Raw genomic sequence first — 17,305 nt, forward strand, 5'->3', positions numbered from 1 at the left:
AGGTTTTCTTGTCTCATCGTTAAATCATTTAATTAACAGTGCAATTAATTAATGCACTTTCTTTTTTATTACTTGTTTTGTTCGTGGTTAGTAGTGGCGAAATCGAGCATTAATTTACTCGTTTTCGTCCAGAAAAGCATGTAATAAATGTCTTACATGCATTGTTCCGTACTTAGTTTATTTAATCGCGATTAATTTTGATATATCGATACTTCGATATTATAAATAAAGAGCAAGAAGACAAACTCATTCGCGACGGATAGATTCTAGCAGTTAAGTGGTGGCTCAAAGCCCAGTTCTTTTATTAGAACAGCCAACTTAATGAAAGGAGTCGTCCGAGGTTTTTAAATATATTAAAATATATTAAAAGATATTAAAAGATATTAAAAGTTAATATTTATCAAATAAATTGTAGAGTCTTTAGCCGCTTAGATAAATTTCTATAAAAATGTATTTATGTCTTATGTATATATGTGTTTTTAATCATATTTTTTAGATCAGGATTTTCAGCTTCTAATATACTAATCTCCCGTTTCTCCCCCCTATACTTTCTGCGTTCTCATCTATGCCTGTGCCCAGGTGCTACTCGTATAGGTGAGAAACAGTTAGTGTGGGTTTAGTTTTAAGTTTTTTCCCCTATTGGCGGCTGTCATTGTGCTAGTGATTGCACGGTGTACGTTGCACCTGTGTGTGCGTTTAGGTGTGTGCATTGTACATCGTTTCGCGTCACGTAATACCGCGCTTATTATTTTTTAAAGTTATTGAATAAAAATAACTTGTAGAGTCACGTGTACGATACGAACTTTTTTTTTTTTTAACAATCGTTTTGCATAGTAGAGTTACCGCATTTATTTGTGGAAACTTTGATATACTCGTATATTACTAGTATGCATATATACTAGTGTATACTTGTATTTTTCTGTAGTTTTTTATGCAATAATCACTAGCCTTGGCAGACGATTACAGCAATCAGTACGTATACCCTTTACATATAAGTTTAGAAAACGCGTTTGAACTAGGGTGTCGGAGGTGCCCCGGGGCATGCTCTCTAGTTTAGGCTTTTGCACCCTGGTGGTATGTGAGAGAATCGTGGAGTGAGTGGGTGGGTACGTATGTGTATTTGCTCTTTTTAAATACGGTTAATTGGCAGACAGGTAGCATACTTCTTTGAGCGAATGTGAAAACTTTAATTTTAAGTAGGTAGGATCCAGGATGGCACTAGGCTTACTTTCACTCCGGAGTGGAAATTCCGCCTCCTGGTTTATACAGAATTGTTGCAAAATCTTATCATCTCATTCTATTATACTTGTTTTGTAAATTTATTTTGTGACTCTTCTGTAATCTTGAGTATGTATCATAATTTATAGAGGTATTTGCAACCACTTGGAAGATTCATTTCTTTTTCGATTCTATCTCGAACGAGATGGAGTCGAATCAAATTAGCAAAGCCTTTGATGAATTTGATACTTAGTTTTAAGTATTATGAGATTAGCACTTCGCACAATAGCGATTTTCTCTTGTAATGAAAAATATTTGATATAGTTCAATATAACAAATGAATGAAATGAAAATATTGCAAGAAAATGCATTACATTTGTTGCATTATTAAATTTCAATTGAATTTTGTTATTTGATATTAAAAGTGCGACGTGTTATTAGGTCATCGAGGGAAATTATCTGCTTGGACGTTTGATTAATTGTGCTCGTGTAATATTATGCAATGAACTCTAAGTTCATCCATGGTTATACGAGCTTGAATATAATTAACATTAAATATAAATTAATTTTTTCATAATTCCATATTAGAATCATAACGAAATAAAAGTTAATTTGCAAAAAAAGATATGAGATATCTTATCTTTCTTGCACGTTGAAAATGTCCAATGCAGTTTTCAGGGATGAAGAAAGAAGAGGCTAAGGCCGAAGAGGCCCCCACTTAATTGTGGCTGAAGAGGGCAACTACATAGACTATTAAGTTATTTTCAAAGGTTCAACAATAAGTTCGAACTTTTCGAAAATAGCTCTTTAGTCATATTTTATATTCTATTGTATTATTTATTTGCTCGTCATTAATTTGTAATTGTAATCGGAGATGATGGACCATTCCATCTCCTTGGCACATCAAATCTGTGTGCCATATCGTCCAAAAGATGCATATGTGTTTAGTTACAGTCAGAAATATTAAAATTTTTGTATTATTAAATTTTGAAGTTTAAATAACGTTCGGTAAATATTACAGTAATTTCTCTTTTCTTGTTTCATCTTTTAAATTTTTCACTTTGATCGTATTTTATTAAATTTGCAATTTTTCTTTTCTATATAATGCAGTTTAAAAGTATTTCATAATAATTAATAGATATTACTTTTTTAGTAACATAGTATTCTTATTTTTCCTATTTCTTTATTTTTATTTATTTTATATAAATGTAAAATCACGCGTTTAAATTTAATTTTATTGCAACGGTAATTAGTGATTTGATAAAAAGTATATAAAGGATTCAATTGAAAAGTGCATCTGCGAATTGGACCACTTATATGTCAGGCTATTGTATCACTTGATTGTATGATTAATATAGTTTTCTTCTTGTTACAGGTGATCATCGTTGGATTTATCATCAACCCTTCTGGATTATTTTTTATTTCATTCATTTTAAAATATATATATAAATGCATTTCTGAAGGCACACACCCGTTTATACACTAAAAATTAAATATAATTATTTAAAATTCTATTACTATTTAAATATACTATATATACTACCAAAGAATACAGTATTCTTTGATAGTTTGCACCGTAATCGCGTTAAGTACCTACTCTCGCTTACTGGTGGTCCCGGTACTAACTAAGATGATTTTAGTTACGCGAATAGTGGACTTATGAGCTTTTATGTACTTCTATATTCTTTGATTATTTTATCAAATCTTCTTATCTTCCTATGGTATCTATATGATTCTTCTTTTTTCGAGCGCACTATTCAAAACTTTTGTTTAATATAAAAATTATTACAATTTCGAAATAAAGTTAAAAATATGAATAAATTATATTAATTATTTATATGTATATGTAGATGGATGAATAAGTTTCATTGAGGCTCAAAACTTTTCAACCCACCCTCGTACATACTAACTTTCATTTTTTCTATATTCGAACGTGTATTTAATTATTAACATTTTTTCTTTATATACAAGTTGTCTTCTGTATATGTAACTTCGTTTTTAGGCTATATCTAAGGAACAAAAATGTTTCTATTTAAACAATAATAATCATATTTTTAACAATCATTTTCTAATAATTTACATTACTTGTAAAATATGTGTATTAAAAATCTAGGCATATTTACAATAATTCATACCTAAATTTATACAAATTTTTATCTAAAAATATTTCTCATGGAATAATTATAAATATTTATAAATATATAATATATATATAGATTTTATATAACAATTAGTTGTGAGAAATTCTTATTATTTAATTAATCAGACTTATTCTCGATAGGACTTATTAAACGTATCACATATTCCAATATTTTAACAACATCTTGCTCTTGTTCCACGTTATTTGTTGTTAATAACGTTAATCTACCTAACGCTTCTTGTATACTTTGTGAAAATCCAGCAGTTCGTGCTATTAATTTTCCTTTTTGATTGTTACATATTAACGACCATAACATTGATCCCGCTATTCTGATCTCACACAATGATCCATTTTTAAAAACGTCGTGAAGAAGATTGATTATATCCACTATAAAAAAGAAATTTAAGAAACCTTATTAAATTAATAAATATACCTATTTTTAAATCTAACAATTTTTTAAACAAACCTGAGCTAAGAATTCTTGGCCTATTTGTCACATTAAATGCTAAATTACGTAGAATAGAAATAGCTAAAATTTTTGTTGGCGATGATGAACATTTTGCTAAATGTATCAAAGCATCTAAACTATCTACAGCCTAAAATAAATAAATTAACAAATTAAACGTACTACGATGATACAAATTTGTTCTTCCATGCATTAAAAAATTATAATTATAATTATATATTTTTTTACTTTTGGCACACAAATTTGTCCTTCCTCGTAATATGTAAAATCGATTAGAAATTCTAAACAATAGAGTTCTACTAAGGGCCAAGGTTTTACTCTTTTTGTGGTAACGGGATGAATCTTCGTAAAAAACTGTAATAAATTACTCTGAAAAAAGATTAATTAAATTAAATTAAATTAATAAATGATATTAGTGATGTAAAAACAAGTAAATACTTTTGAAATAGAAACTCTGCATTCGTGCACGTGAACAGCATTTCGTAATACATGAAATGCAAAATGTAATTTGTTGTTATCAAAAAGGTGTCCAGCTTTATCGATCTCTTTACAAATCAATTGTATAATGATATGTATTATAGCAATTGTATTAGGTGTTTTTCTCAATCCTGCTCCTGGCAATACTGTAGTTAAAGTCAAAGATTGTGATGCTGTAAAATAAAAAATACTTGCGTATATATATGTTTGTTAAATATTACATAAATAAAAAAAACGTAATTTTAATTTATACCAGCGGAACATTTAGTGGTGAACGTTGCCAATAATTTTAAAGCACAAGATGAAATATTTTTATTTAAAGCTATCCAAGCCCACAATTTATGCAACACATCAGCTAAGCCGTCTTTGGTAAGTGTTTCTTTAACTTGTAAATTTTCATGCATAAAATTCATTAATAATATGAGAATATTGTTTATATCACTGAACAGAGGATTAATCTGAAAAAAAGAAATAATTAGATTCTCTTTAATTATTAATATAAATAAATATCGTGAGAAAATATAAAAACGTGTACCTTTTTTTCACGCTCAACTTGATTCTTATAAAGTTCAAACGGTTGTAGATTTAATTTGACATACAATTCTTTAAGTATCATCAACGCAGTCTCCGATAAGTTCTCTTTCAATGCAACTTTTTTAGCTTCCACAGAAACGCATAATAAATTAGCCAGAGAACTGACAATGAGATCTCTATTTTCTATATGTTTACGATTTTTTTTTGATCTCGTATAATTATGAGCAATAAAAAGAGCTAATAAAACTTTGCATAATTCAGCACCAATCGTACACTGGTGCTCGTTGTCTGATTTCATTTGAATATTATCCGAATTAACGGTGTAATCCTCGGTTTCGTCATTTCTATTTGTTTTTTTAGAATGCAAATTTATACTCCTTATTGAAAGCTTGTTAACATTGGATATAACTTCTTGTAAATTGTTACTTTGATTATTTCTTGGAATATATATAATATTATCTAAGATCATCTTTATTGAAATATTATTCTTTCCTGAAGTTTCTTTCTGAATTTCTTGAGTAAGAAGAAAGGTAAGACATGCGATAGCACTCATTCGTAATTCTGTATCAGAATCTTTTATTGCTGTGCAAATAGAAGTCAGTGCTTTATCCGGACCATGTAATTCCAAAGCTGTTTGAATAGATTCAAAGTGTTGATCATCCGTTAACGATAGTACTGATAAAAAATTGTATATCTCTGCTTTTAATTTGTTGTACAAAGAAATCAAACGTGACATATGAATATCTGTAAAAATATTTAAAAAGAATTAACATTAGTTTTTACATACAAGGTGTTCCAATTATTTACCAGAACATTTTATCTGTATAATACTTACTGTACAAATCGTTATGAAGAAGATTGAATAAAGAATAAATACAATCCGGAGTAAAACTGGCAACTGCAGCAAATTCATTGCTATGCACGATGCAATTCGATAAGACCACACAAATGCTGGTATACATTTCTAAAATCTCGCAATAGTGTATAACATCTTTTTTAGTATCAATATTCTGTGGAATTTCTCTTAAACTTCCAATAAGATATTTATCCAATGATTGTTCGTAAACGTGACGTACAACTTCCTGTTGGCCAATAAGTATTAAATTATTTAAAAGAGTACAGCTTGCTGTTACTAAAGCAGGAGTTGCAATAGATTGCAAATAATTATCCATATCCACACTTTCAGAATCCACGGTGGAAACTGCATAACAAAATAACAAATACCATGTAATAAAAAATATAAGCAAATTAATATAAATAAAATAGTTGAAGTGCTTACATGGTAACAATTCATCCTGACAATTGTATAAATATGAAATAGTTCGTGGTACTAACGAAATGTTTCCTGATGTTGCAGCTTGTATGGATGGTACTTTATCATCTTTTTGTTGTTGATTATTTAACAAATCAAAATCTAACGATGGTAGCACGTAAATGTTGGAATACAATATGCTCATCTCATAATAAAAATTCACTTGTTCTGTGTATATTAATATGATATTTGTTTTTAACGAATCTTCCTATTAAAAAATTAATTAATTAATTATTAATAAAAAAAATTTATTAAATTATATGTGCCATAAAATATCTTACGTGTTGAAAAGACATGGAGTTGTAATTTTTAATTAAGTTGCTGAACGCAATACACGCTTGTTCTCGAACGATACAAGATTCTTCTCTGATTATAATATATTGCAATAACGTGTAACATAATTCGTTAGGTGCAACAGCAATAGCATTAGAAATTTTGGACGCTGAATTCATTTCGTTTAATAATCCTGACAAAAGTTGCAATGCTGATGCACGTACCAAAGGATCTCGGTTTTGCCAAAGCATTGGCAACCAACTCAGAGATCTGCTATCTTCGTACCAAAATGCTATCCACGTCTAAAAACACAATGACATATTATTAACTTAATTAAATAAATAACTTTTTTTCATGTTTGATTTAATAAAAATATTTGTACATTTTTATTAAAATTTTCGTGCATTTGATAGAGCAAATGATTGAGACAAATAATAGAATTCCTGGTTATAGATAAACCCATGAAACTGACTGTACCAGCACCATGAAAAGATATAATCATTTCGATTAGTGTGTTTCCTAAGGATGCTAATAAATTTTTATGATTGCTCCAATCGCATTGATTTATTAAATATGTTAAACATGTCAACAGCCAATCCAAGTATGCTAGAAAACAAAAAATTAATTAGAATAAGTTTGAAAGTAAAAATAAAATGTTATATTTTCTTACCAAGATTGTAAAAATGTTGTTGATTGCCAAAACATAAAGTAGAAACAACTAATTCGATAAAATGAATCCACGTATGCATCGGATTAATGTCTGATTTTTCGTTTCTTTCAATGGCTGCACAAGTGCGTGCTAATTTCAAAATTGATTGATGTACATCTTGATTATCCATCTCCAAATTTTGAAATAAATCTGTCCATGATTTTGTCATATTTTTTATCATCTTACTGATCCATGAACTTTTACCTACAGTAATAATTTATACCTTAAGGATTAAATAATTTAATCATCCTAGGTTTTATACGCACTAATTACCTTTTGTCGTGCCGATAAATAATTGTAAAAAATTAATAATATTAACGAATAAATCGCAATCCTCTTTACTCGACGGATGCGACGATAAAAATCTTTCGAATGTTTGTTCCCATGGCAAAGAATGAATATCCTTGATTTCTTCGTATCTCAACATGTTGTAAAATTTTAAATACCTAATAAATATATTTTATTATAAAAATATATTTGAAGATGTGTATAATTTTCGTTTAATAAAAGAAAACTTACATTATGAGATAATCCAAAGCATTTAAAACCCCATCATGAGTCGTAGAATTTTGTATATTATATAATTGTTTTTGACAATAAAAATATGAACAACTGTATTGAAAAATAAAGAATTCGTAATCTTGTATTCTCAATTTTTCTGGTAATTCAGAATCATTAACATCATCGTAATTTTTCCATAACATTTTCCATCCACCGTTCCATTCCCATGCCCAATATTGTCGTACAAATGTTAGTATCGTTTGATTGCTTCCATGGAGAACTATAATAAGTATATACAAATTATTACAATAATATATATTAAATATATTAAATTATTATATATATATGTACATACCTGATATTTCTGATCTTCTATGTATACTGGTCTTCCAATGAGATTTACAAATTAATGGTAATCTCATTTTAATGACAATAATGTGAGGCAATGATATTGTTAATTGAACATTACTTTCTACGTGTTTTTCATTCATTCTAATAATATAATCATTGTATAAAAGTAAACATAAAATATATGATCCATCAGCCTTGACGCATTCATTATTTGGAAATAAAAAGATACCTAAAAATTTAAATAATAATTAAAATAAATAATTAAACTAAGAATATTGAAATAAATAGTATACGTACTACGAATAATATTAATGTAAACGTCAGCGTTAGTGGATAATTCATATCTCACTGACGATTCGTTCGCAATAATTAATTTTAATATCGCAAGTATCGGGATTACAGAATCAGGATAATTTTTATAATCATTTTCTACCTATAATCCATCACATAAAAATACAATTAAATAAATTTCATAGTTTTTTAAATGTAGAAAATATTATTGTATTTACCAAAGCACTGTTGAATGCATGTAAGATTAACGATAATCCATTTTCATTTACGAATAATTTATGCAGAGAGATGTCTGTAAGCATAACATTTATTTGCACTAATGCAGATTTACGCATTTTAGGATCAACATCGGAATCTCTTAACATTTCTAGCACTGATAATAAACTGCTTCTCTAAAATAATTATTTCATTGTTATTTAATTTGTAAATATTATATCTTAATAGAAAAATGTGTGTGATTAAATATAGAACCTGATAATTTCCTTCTAGGCGTTTGAAAACAGATGGACGTTCGAATATGCAAAGAGAACTGAGAGGTAGACCGTGCAACGAAGATAATCTTGGTAATTTTTTCATAGAATCTTTTTCTTTGCCGAGTAACCAAATCAATCTGCAAGAAGCTTCTTCTCTGACATCGTATTCAACTGAATACAACAGTCTTAAATTACCTTTTAAAACCTGAAACATAATATTACATAATGTTTAAATAATTAAACATTATATATAAATGATAAATAAAATATAGATAATTTACTTCGATGTATGGTAAGTGTATACTATTAAAAATATCAGGATCAAGCATTTTTGTAATACATCTTCCAATAACTGTAGATGAATGTGCGTAACATTGAAGAAGTGGTAATACTGGTATAATTGTTTCCAATATTTTTAACCATCCTGTCTCATCCGCTTGCACTTTTCCTTTCAATATATAAATTATTATCTCGTCAGACATTTCTCTAATCTATAAAATATATTAATAAATAAAATTAATAAAAATGTTATGCATATAAATTAATAAAAAATAAAATAATACATGCTAACTTTTTTATTTTCATTGGATAAACCGTAGCAAATAATCTCTGTTAAAACACTTGGTTCCAAAATGAAGATTAAGTTTTCCCAAGTAAGTTTTTCTTTATTATATTCTATTCCTAAAATACTTTTAACTAAATTATGGCACTCTTTGTAAGCAGTTTCTTGAATATCTGTATCTCCATTTGCTAATAAATTTAATATTAATTTCGTGCATGTTAGATGATCTTCCTTGTTGAAGGAATATCTGTGAATAAATTTATATATATCATGATTATTAAAATATGACAAATAAATATTTGATTATTAATCAATACATGCCTGTTAATATTTTGTAGAAATTTAATAGCCTTTTTAACTATGCTCATATTTTTATGATAAGGCAAACTTAGTTTAGATGCGTATAATGTTTTTAACATATCGGAATATGATCCTCTAGAGGAATCTTTTATCGAACAAATAGCTGCTTGCATCGATTTAATGATAACTCGAGTTTCATCGAAAACTTTGATTGTCGCTAATTCGTTTGAATCTTCTAAATGCTGTATGTATATATATATATATATATAATATAATATTGAATATAAACAAAAAGAAAATATTATTGTTTTAATTTATACAATTTACCTGAATGTATATTTGAAGTGCAGTGTGTAATTTTGGATACATCAAATATATGGAAGCATCCATTAATGCAATAGACATTGAATTTCTTATTGACTTAGTTAAAATAATATTGGCTACTTCAAATGGCACAATATTACTTAATAAGTTGACTGTAATGCAAAGAAGATGAAGATACGTGATCCTATGATAATCTATACTACTGTAACTTCCAAAATATTCCAAAGAATCTCCTAGTAATGTTAACAACATTTTCAATTCGTCACTCATCTTTTTTGCCATACTATCGTTGCATATCCATATATTTGGCATGACTGTGATTAATAATAATTGCACTAATTCGTGAATCAAGTCAACTATATATTTAATATTTTTTAATGGGAATGTTGAATCGTTAGGAATATTCAATTGTGAAATAACGTGTTTTAGTGTTTCAATACAATAGGTAGGAATAAGCATTTGTTGTAACCGTAATACGGATTCATCTACGTTATCCATGATACTTTCACTTCTGTCACTTGTAGCCTAAAGAAAAATATCTATAATTATAGTAAATATGATGGTTTAAAAAAATAAAATTACTTACAGCAGATTGATATGCTTGATAATTAGCTTCTGGTATTCCTCCATCAGGACTATCCCTAGCTTCTGATAAATGATAACTATTACTATCTAATTTTTCTGTAAGTAACTAAAATAAATACAAATTAATATAGTGAGTAATCAGTTATCGAATAGTTCAGGGTTGTATTATTATTAAACATACACATACACGTTAATAGTACAAACAGATATTTACTTTTACCTTTTGCTTTTTATTAGCCACGCAAGGATCATAATAATAATAAATTCTAAATCGTAGACACCTTGTTAATTTGTGCAATGTTTTCAATACAGCCGGTATAATACATTTAATATCAGGCTCCATGATATTTATGCTTGTATCGAGTAGAGCATGTAACACCTAGAAAAATAAAAGAAAGATATTGTTAGATTAATGTAGGAAAAAAATAATATTCGTAAACAGATTAATAATATTAATATTCACAGATACTATTGCTGGCCTTTGAAGGAAAACTTCGGCTGGAAAATCTTGTAACATGACATTAGTTATAAACTGACATGTATGTAATATTAGATTAGTATCTGCCGTATTATTTAAAGCTTCCTCCACTGCTCCTAATACACCCTTATCTGATGTGACTAATGGTTGCCATGGCATTACTAACCATTTTATTCCACCCTCCACTGTCTTGGATACAAGTGTACCATTGTCTTGTTGAACAGTAAGATCCGCGGGCAATGTACTAAATAAAAAATCATAATATTTATATTTAATATATAATTTAAAAATTGTTATTATACAAAAAGACCAAGTATATGTATTTACCTGTCCAATGGAGATATAAAAGTACCAATATTATTGGAAGCATTAATTGTGTCTGTGTTAAAATCTCTACTTCCATACTTATCGTAATTATGAACTCTTGTAACATACTCTGATTGTTTCAATGATATTCTTGAAGGATCTAACGTCTACAATGATTACAACAAATCATTATTAAATATTCACGTGGTATAAACAAGATCAACGTATAAAATAAATTATTTACCTTATAATTACATCTGTCACTGACAGATTCTTCTTGATCTGGATTAAGAATAGTTTGTTCTATTTGATGAATCTTTTCGTGCCATGAATCATCAAGTTTTTTTTTCAATTGATCTAACTCGTTTCGAAAGCGCGATCTGCCAAATGCATTTAAGTAATTGTTATTTCCACCCTTAAAGAAATTAACAGACATTCAATGTATGACGTTATAGATTCTTTATAAATATTTATTACTATTATAAAAAGTTAGTATACCTTTATCAATCTATGTAACAAGTCTAAAGCTTCTTGAGGATGAGGTATGTTGTCAAAAGAAAACCAATGAAATAGTTTGACAATCAATTCTTTTTTAACAGCATCAGAATCACATCCAAAGCCAAGATCTAACTTAGAAATAATATTTTCTAATGCTCTTGCTCTAATCTCATCAATACTGTGCGCTAAAATTAAATATATTATTTTTAAAATTCCACACATTTATTAGAAAAAGTTAACCTTAAAATATATCAATTATTTCTTATAACCACGGAAAGCTTACCTAACTTTTTAACATGTGCAAAAGTAATAGTATTTAAACTTGACATTGTATATTAATATTAATTCCTAAACATGCAACTAGATTTGAGGTTAATCAAGTTTTGAACATAAAACCGCCACGAATTATACGAGCGCCAATTTACGTCTAGGTTATCCGATTCTAGAGTCATCTAGTATTAAACCAAGTTTTGTGTGTGCAAATTGTCATTTTTTATTATATTAAACGTTTTTTCTATGTATAATATTTAATATATAAAACAATTATTGGTGCAAAAATGATATATTTTATTTATATTTTATTTAACGATTTTTATATGCGCGTATAGAATACCCTGTTTTTTAAGGTTATAATTTTGAAGTTAGAATTGTGAGATTAAAGTTTTGATTATAGTATACATATATACATAACACACACACACATATATTATATTAATTGTGATTTTATTTTTATATTAATAATGGGTAAGATTTAAATCAACAAAATTGTTCTTTAATAATTAAAAATAAATTTTATATATATATATACATACGTTTAATATTCACAGGTAAGGAAGCAAAATTTTGTCAAGGGAAAGATATTTTCGAGAGAATGAATTATTTGTATCAGGTAAGAAATACTCAACAATAATTCCTAGATGATTCAAACATTTTTCTTTTTATATTTTTTTTATAGGCTAGTCATATGATATCGTTAAAAAATAGAGTTGCTGCTTCTTATTATGGAAGTATGATGATGGGTTGTGCGAAGAAAGCTGTACTGCGAGTGTAGGTGCTATATATATAAATATAAACATTTAGAATTATATTTTAATTCTATTAAGGATTTATCATATTTTTTTATATAGGGAGCCAAATTTAAAAAGAACTGTATGCAAACAATGTAATTCTCCTCTTATACCCGGAGAGACAGCTAGAGTTAGATTATGTTCTAAGCGTGTAAAAGGAGTTAAATGGACTTGTTTGATCTGTTTGAATAGTAAAATGTATCCTACTAAAAAAGGATACAAATTATGGATAGAACAGCCAGAAGCAATCGTTGAAACTCTTCATTTTCTTCCTAAAAAAAAGTCTGCCGACTGTGATAAAAGTAAAGTAAAGGACGATAATAAGACTGAATCTACTAATAATATGAGGATAAAAAACAAATCTGACAATAATCTCAACGTAGATCCGAACGACGTGTAGTCTATAAATTTTAGTCATTAATATCGTATAATAAATTTGATGTACGAATATTTTTTATTAATCACTTACATAAAATATGTTACAATATTACAATAAATTTGTAATTAATAAACAGACACTTTTGCTAACTGGAATATTTATAACCATCTAGTAATATCATAATGCTGATAATAGTTTTACAGTACATGTTCATAGAAATAACTCGATCGAAGTTAAGTTACCGTTCTCGGAGTATAAGATATATTTTACGGTGACCATTGATTGCAGTGAAATCCAAAGACAACTGCGCATATTTTTTTTTAATTTTCTTAGCATTGAAGAAGGACGGTTTTGAATGAATGTTTGAAAGATGATATTATATATGTCATGAGTAGAATGAATTTCTTTTTTTTTTTAATCTTTTTCATTTTTTAATTAAGTTCGATTCTACTGAAATTCACTGCAAGCAATATCATTTATCTAATTCATACAACTATATCCGCCCATCTCCAGTAACTTCCATAATGTTATATACGGGTTACCTAAAAACAAATCAGCACACACTAACTCGAGCATAATCAAATCACAGATTAATCAGACAATGTCAGTCATTTAATGTCAACTTAAATAACTTATGTATAATAGATTAGATGATATGAGTTTTAGGGCCATCTACAAACACATATATATATATATATATATAAATATATATAAGAGGTTTGTAGCATAAGTATTCTTAGTATATAATAATATTAAATATATAGAACGAACATATATATGTATAATCGAAAAACTTTAATTTCCATAATTTCTCCTAAAATTTTGTTAAAATATGAAAAGATGTAACTTATATATATGGCATTTAACTAACGATACCACCTCTCTTAAAAAACAACTATATCATATAAATTTACGATATATATATTTATATAAATATTAAAAGTAATTAAAAAATGTTGTAATATATATATATGTATATGTATATATATACAGGGCTGCATCAGAATTGCGTCAGGGTTAAAGCTTCATTTAAAGATTCATTAAAAATGACCTATTTTTGTGTAATATTTTTTTCTTATTTTCATCCACAGAATACGCTGACACCATTTGACCGGAAAAACCTAACACCCCGTATATATAAAAATTAATAATAATCAATAATAATAATTAATTTTAATAATAATAATAATAATAATAAAAACTGGGCTGGACGGAATCTACACATTCATTTATATACATATATCTGTCGTGCCAAGCTTCGGTCTTCTATCTATTTATTCCCCTTAATATTTTCATTTAAGATCTATGAGCTAGTATTTTTGATTTCCCTAATACTAAATTCTAACGATAAATTATAGATAGGACTCCAGGTTGGCAACGCACACATATATACATGCACACACCGGCTACAGGATATATTTTTCTCCTTTAATATATTGACTATCATTCGTCGTTGTCCTTCAAAATATTCCTCCTCCTCCTCCTTTTCATATTCCTCCTCTCCATTCCATCAAAATTTTTTACTCGTTAATACTGTCGTCATGGAATGAGCTCGAATTTCAAAACGAAGTAAAATCATTTATATTGGACATTGAGAAAAAAAAAAATATAGGTATATAAAACAAAAAATATCTTGCTCTTCTTTTACACGCGTCTATATTTGTCGCAAACAAATTTATTCGATTATAATATCCCATCTCCGTTCACGAAGGAACACATTTAACTATTCTTCTGTTATTGTCTCAGAGGTGTGTGCATGCGAGCCTTTTAATTTTTTTTTTTTAATTAGTTTTTCTTTAAGAGGCGCGTGCAATAGACAGAGCCGTAGATAAAGAGGTACAACGTACGGCGATTTTTTTTCTTTTTTCTTTTTTTGTTTTTTTTTTATAATTACGTATAGATGAAAAGGGTTTTCTCTTTTTTTTTTATTTTCTTTTTCTCTCGCGCCAAGGTATTATCTGTTTTTTTTTCGTTTTGGTATTTTTTTGTTTTAATTTTATCTTTATACTAGCCCTGAAACAAATTGGGGTTGGCCGTCTCGGTCCAGCGTTAGTTGTGGCATTACATTTGGCGATGGCTGAAACGTTGAACCTTGAAATCCCATTGCCGATTCATATAACTAAAGGAAAAATGATAAATGTATAATAATTTTACGAATTAAATACCTACATCCTTAAAAAACAATACACACCAATAATTATGATTAATATTATAAATTTGATAATAATTTAATCGATTATCATAGACGAACGTTTAGATTAATTTACAAACATTATGATTTCCTGGAAGAGTCGTATAATCTGGAGTAGTAGAACGATGCCTGTTTGCTGGTAACGGGTGTTGAATAGTAGCATAAGTATTGTCTTGAGATGTATCACCCATACCAAGGCTTACACCACTTCCACGTCTTTCCAAACCAAGACCACCTTCAGGTTCGCTAAATACTTGCATCGTTAATTCTTGCTCTTCGTATAATTTTAATTTTCTGTAAATCAATAAAATTTAATATTTTCTTTTTTTGTAGAAATTAATAATTATTGGAACATATTTAAATATGTTAGAATTAATTTCTTACTGTTCGATCCATAAAGGATTTTCCGTGGTATTTAATTCATCGATTATTTGTTTTTTTATCAAACCATCCTTCTTACGAATATCATTTGGCACAGTAATTACCCTGAAGGGGAATAAAAATTAATTAATATGAATTTTAAGTGGAATTTTATTTTAAAAAATATATAATTATATATATGTATATATAATTTTGAAAACTCACCAATGCCGTAAACAGCAACAAACTACTGTAACTGTAACACCACCTACTACTAAAACGACTACTAAAGCTATCAAAGCTGCTAACGCAGGATCAAAAGGTTCTTCTTGAACTCCAGCATAAGCTGGCTGAAATACGAAATATTCAAATTAATTTATTTTAGTTTTTATTTAATTTATAATACAGTTAGAATATAAAAAAAATACTCACCACTACGTTTTCTATGGCAAAGCCGGCGTAATAATCTTTTAAGAAATCGTATTTGGCATCAATGACTTTTAGAACGTGCGGAACTGGAGCTATCGTTTGACTTTTTAATTCTACCACGTGCAAATACATATCGCACCTAAATCAAAAACGATAATACAATTATAAAAAAAAAACGAATAATTATATCTATGTATTATTAATTAATTAATCATCTTACCATTCTCTTCTAATATGACCAGAAGCATCTACGTGATATCTAATATCATCTACAACTACTCTACTTTGAGTAGCATTCGATAATTCAGAAACAATCTCATCACGTTGTCTGTTAACTTCTTCCGGTGGTCGTGATAAGATCACTCTTATTAATTGTGATGGTTCGAATACCCATACCTTAATAAAAAAAAAAGGAAAAAAAAAGATAATAATTAACAAAAATGAAAGACAATATCAATAAATATTGTGATTAAAATTTCTTACATGAACTCGAGTCATTGCGTATCTCTCTGGAATGGCTGTCTCTTTGGCTATAACTTCAACGATAAATCTATCCTGATTATATTCAGCCATATATCCACTGGTTATTAATTTACCATCTTGTGTGACATTAAATGGGCTTGGTATTATCGAACCACTAGGCTTGTCCGATCCATATTTATACAAATTGGCACCAGCTATGTAGTAATGAAGCGTACCATTGTCACCAACATCCAAATCAGATGCAACTACTTTGGTAACGAAATCGTTAACGTTAGCCATAGAATTAATTCCAGCATAATAATCGTTTCTTTCGAAAATAGGTGGATTATCATTTTCGTCGAGGATTAAGATCGTTACGTTAACATGACCATGATCTGAACTTAGTGATAAGGGACGACCTGCTTCCGTTGGATTGATATATAGGTCAGGATTGTTGGATGCGAGAATGGATAGAACATATTTGTCTCTTGTCTCACGATCGAATGATTTGTTCGCGTATATGCTACCATCCGATTTATCCATGTAAAATGCGTAACATTCGTTACCTAGAATTATTATAAAAAAAAAAGACCAATTAGTACGCGATTTATTGATACAG

The 17,305-nt window shown here is 28.2% G+C and overlaps 3 protein-coding genes across 5 annotated transcripts in view; 1 reads left to right on the plus strand and 2 right to left on the minus strand.

Moving 5' to 3' along the window:
- Positions 1 to 3,447: 3,447 nt before the first annotated feature.
- On the minus strand, positions 3,448 to 12,245 carry LOC122522470 (rotatin). Of its 3 annotated transcripts, none has more exons than XM_043643651.1 (28): positions 12,082 to 12,172; positions 11,799 to 11,983; positions 11,545 to 11,715; positions 11,322 to 11,467; positions 10,980 to 11,238; positions 10,737 to 10,895; positions 10,518 to 10,622; positions 9,935 to 10,456; positions 9,629 to 9,849; positions 9,317 to 9,554; positions 9,027 to 9,236; positions 8,744 to 8,950; positions 8,491 to 8,664; positions 8,279 to 8,414; positions 7,986 to 8,210; positions 7,649 to 7,910; positions 7,403 to 7,575; positions 7,091 to 7,333; positions 6,803 to 7,026; positions 6,429 to 6,722; positions 6,115 to 6,355; positions 5,671 to 6,036; positions 4,837 to 5,579; positions 4,555 to 4,759; positions 4,263 to 4,474; positions 4,053 to 4,193; positions 3,825 to 3,954; positions 3,448 to 3,745 (listed from the first exon to the last, which is right to left on the minus strand). In XM_043643651.1, exons 1-28 carry the CDS (start codon positions 12,125 to 12,127, stop codon positions 3,477 to 3,479), a joined length of 6,507 nt encoding a protein of 2,168 aa, XP_043499586.1. In that variant the 5' UTR covers positions 12,128 to 12,172; the 3' UTR covers positions 3,448 to 3,476. The 3 variants fall into 3 exon arrangements, with proteins under 3 accessions (XP_043499586.1, XP_043499578.1, XP_043499594.1); XM_043643643.1 differs by having other exon boundaries at positions 10,731 to 10,895; XM_043643659.1 differs by lacking the exon at positions 3,825 to 3,954 and having other exon boundaries at positions 3,642 to 3,745; positions 10,731 to 10,895; positions 12,082 to 12,245.
- A 262-nt stretch (positions 12,246 to 12,507) lies between these two features.
- Positions 12,508 to 13,399, plus strand: LOC122522491 (ribonuclease P protein subunit p21). The gene is made up of 4 exons (XM_043643671.1): positions 12,508 to 12,542; positions 12,626 to 12,687; positions 12,754 to 12,845; positions 12,926 to 13,399. The coding sequence occupies exons 1-4, from the start codon at positions 12,539 to 12,541 to the stop codon at positions 13,263 to 13,265; spliced, it is 498 nt and encodes a 165-aa protein (XP_043499606.1). The 5' UTR covers positions 12,508 to 12,538; the 3' UTR covers positions 13,266 to 13,399.
- A 1,833-nt stretch (positions 13,400 to 15,232) lies between these two features.
- The window catches only part of LOC122521362 (cadherin-87A), an 81,848-nt gene continuing 79,775 nt past the window's right edge, over positions 15,233 to 17,305 (minus strand). Inside the window, exons 21-27 of the mRNA XM_043642031.1 lie at positions 16,708 to 17,252; positions 16,445 to 16,620; positions 16,228 to 16,363; positions 16,021 to 16,145; positions 15,820 to 15,921; positions 15,516 to 15,729; positions 15,233 to 15,363 (exon numbers count right to left, since the gene is read on the minus strand). Coding sequence (XP_043497966.1) covers positions 15,247 to 15,363; positions 15,516 to 15,729; positions 15,820 to 15,921; positions 16,021 to 16,145; positions 16,228 to 16,363; positions 16,445 to 16,620; positions 16,708 to 17,252 — 1,415 coding nt within the window. The 3' untranslated portion in view covers positions 15,233 to 15,246. The remainder of the gene's footprint in view (positions 15,364 to 15,515; positions 15,730 to 15,819; positions 15,922 to 16,020; positions 16,146 to 16,227; positions 16,364 to 16,444; positions 16,621 to 16,707; positions 17,253 to 17,305) is intronic.

Source organism: Polistes fuscatus, unplaced genomic scaffold (assembly GCF_010416935.1).
Source record: "Polistes fuscatus isolate 324 unplaced genomic scaffold, CU_Pfus_HIC Scaffold1, whole genome shotgun sequence".
NCBI classification, from domain to species: Eukaryota; Metazoa; Arthropoda; class Insecta; order Hymenoptera; family Vespidae; genus Polistes; species Polistes fuscatus.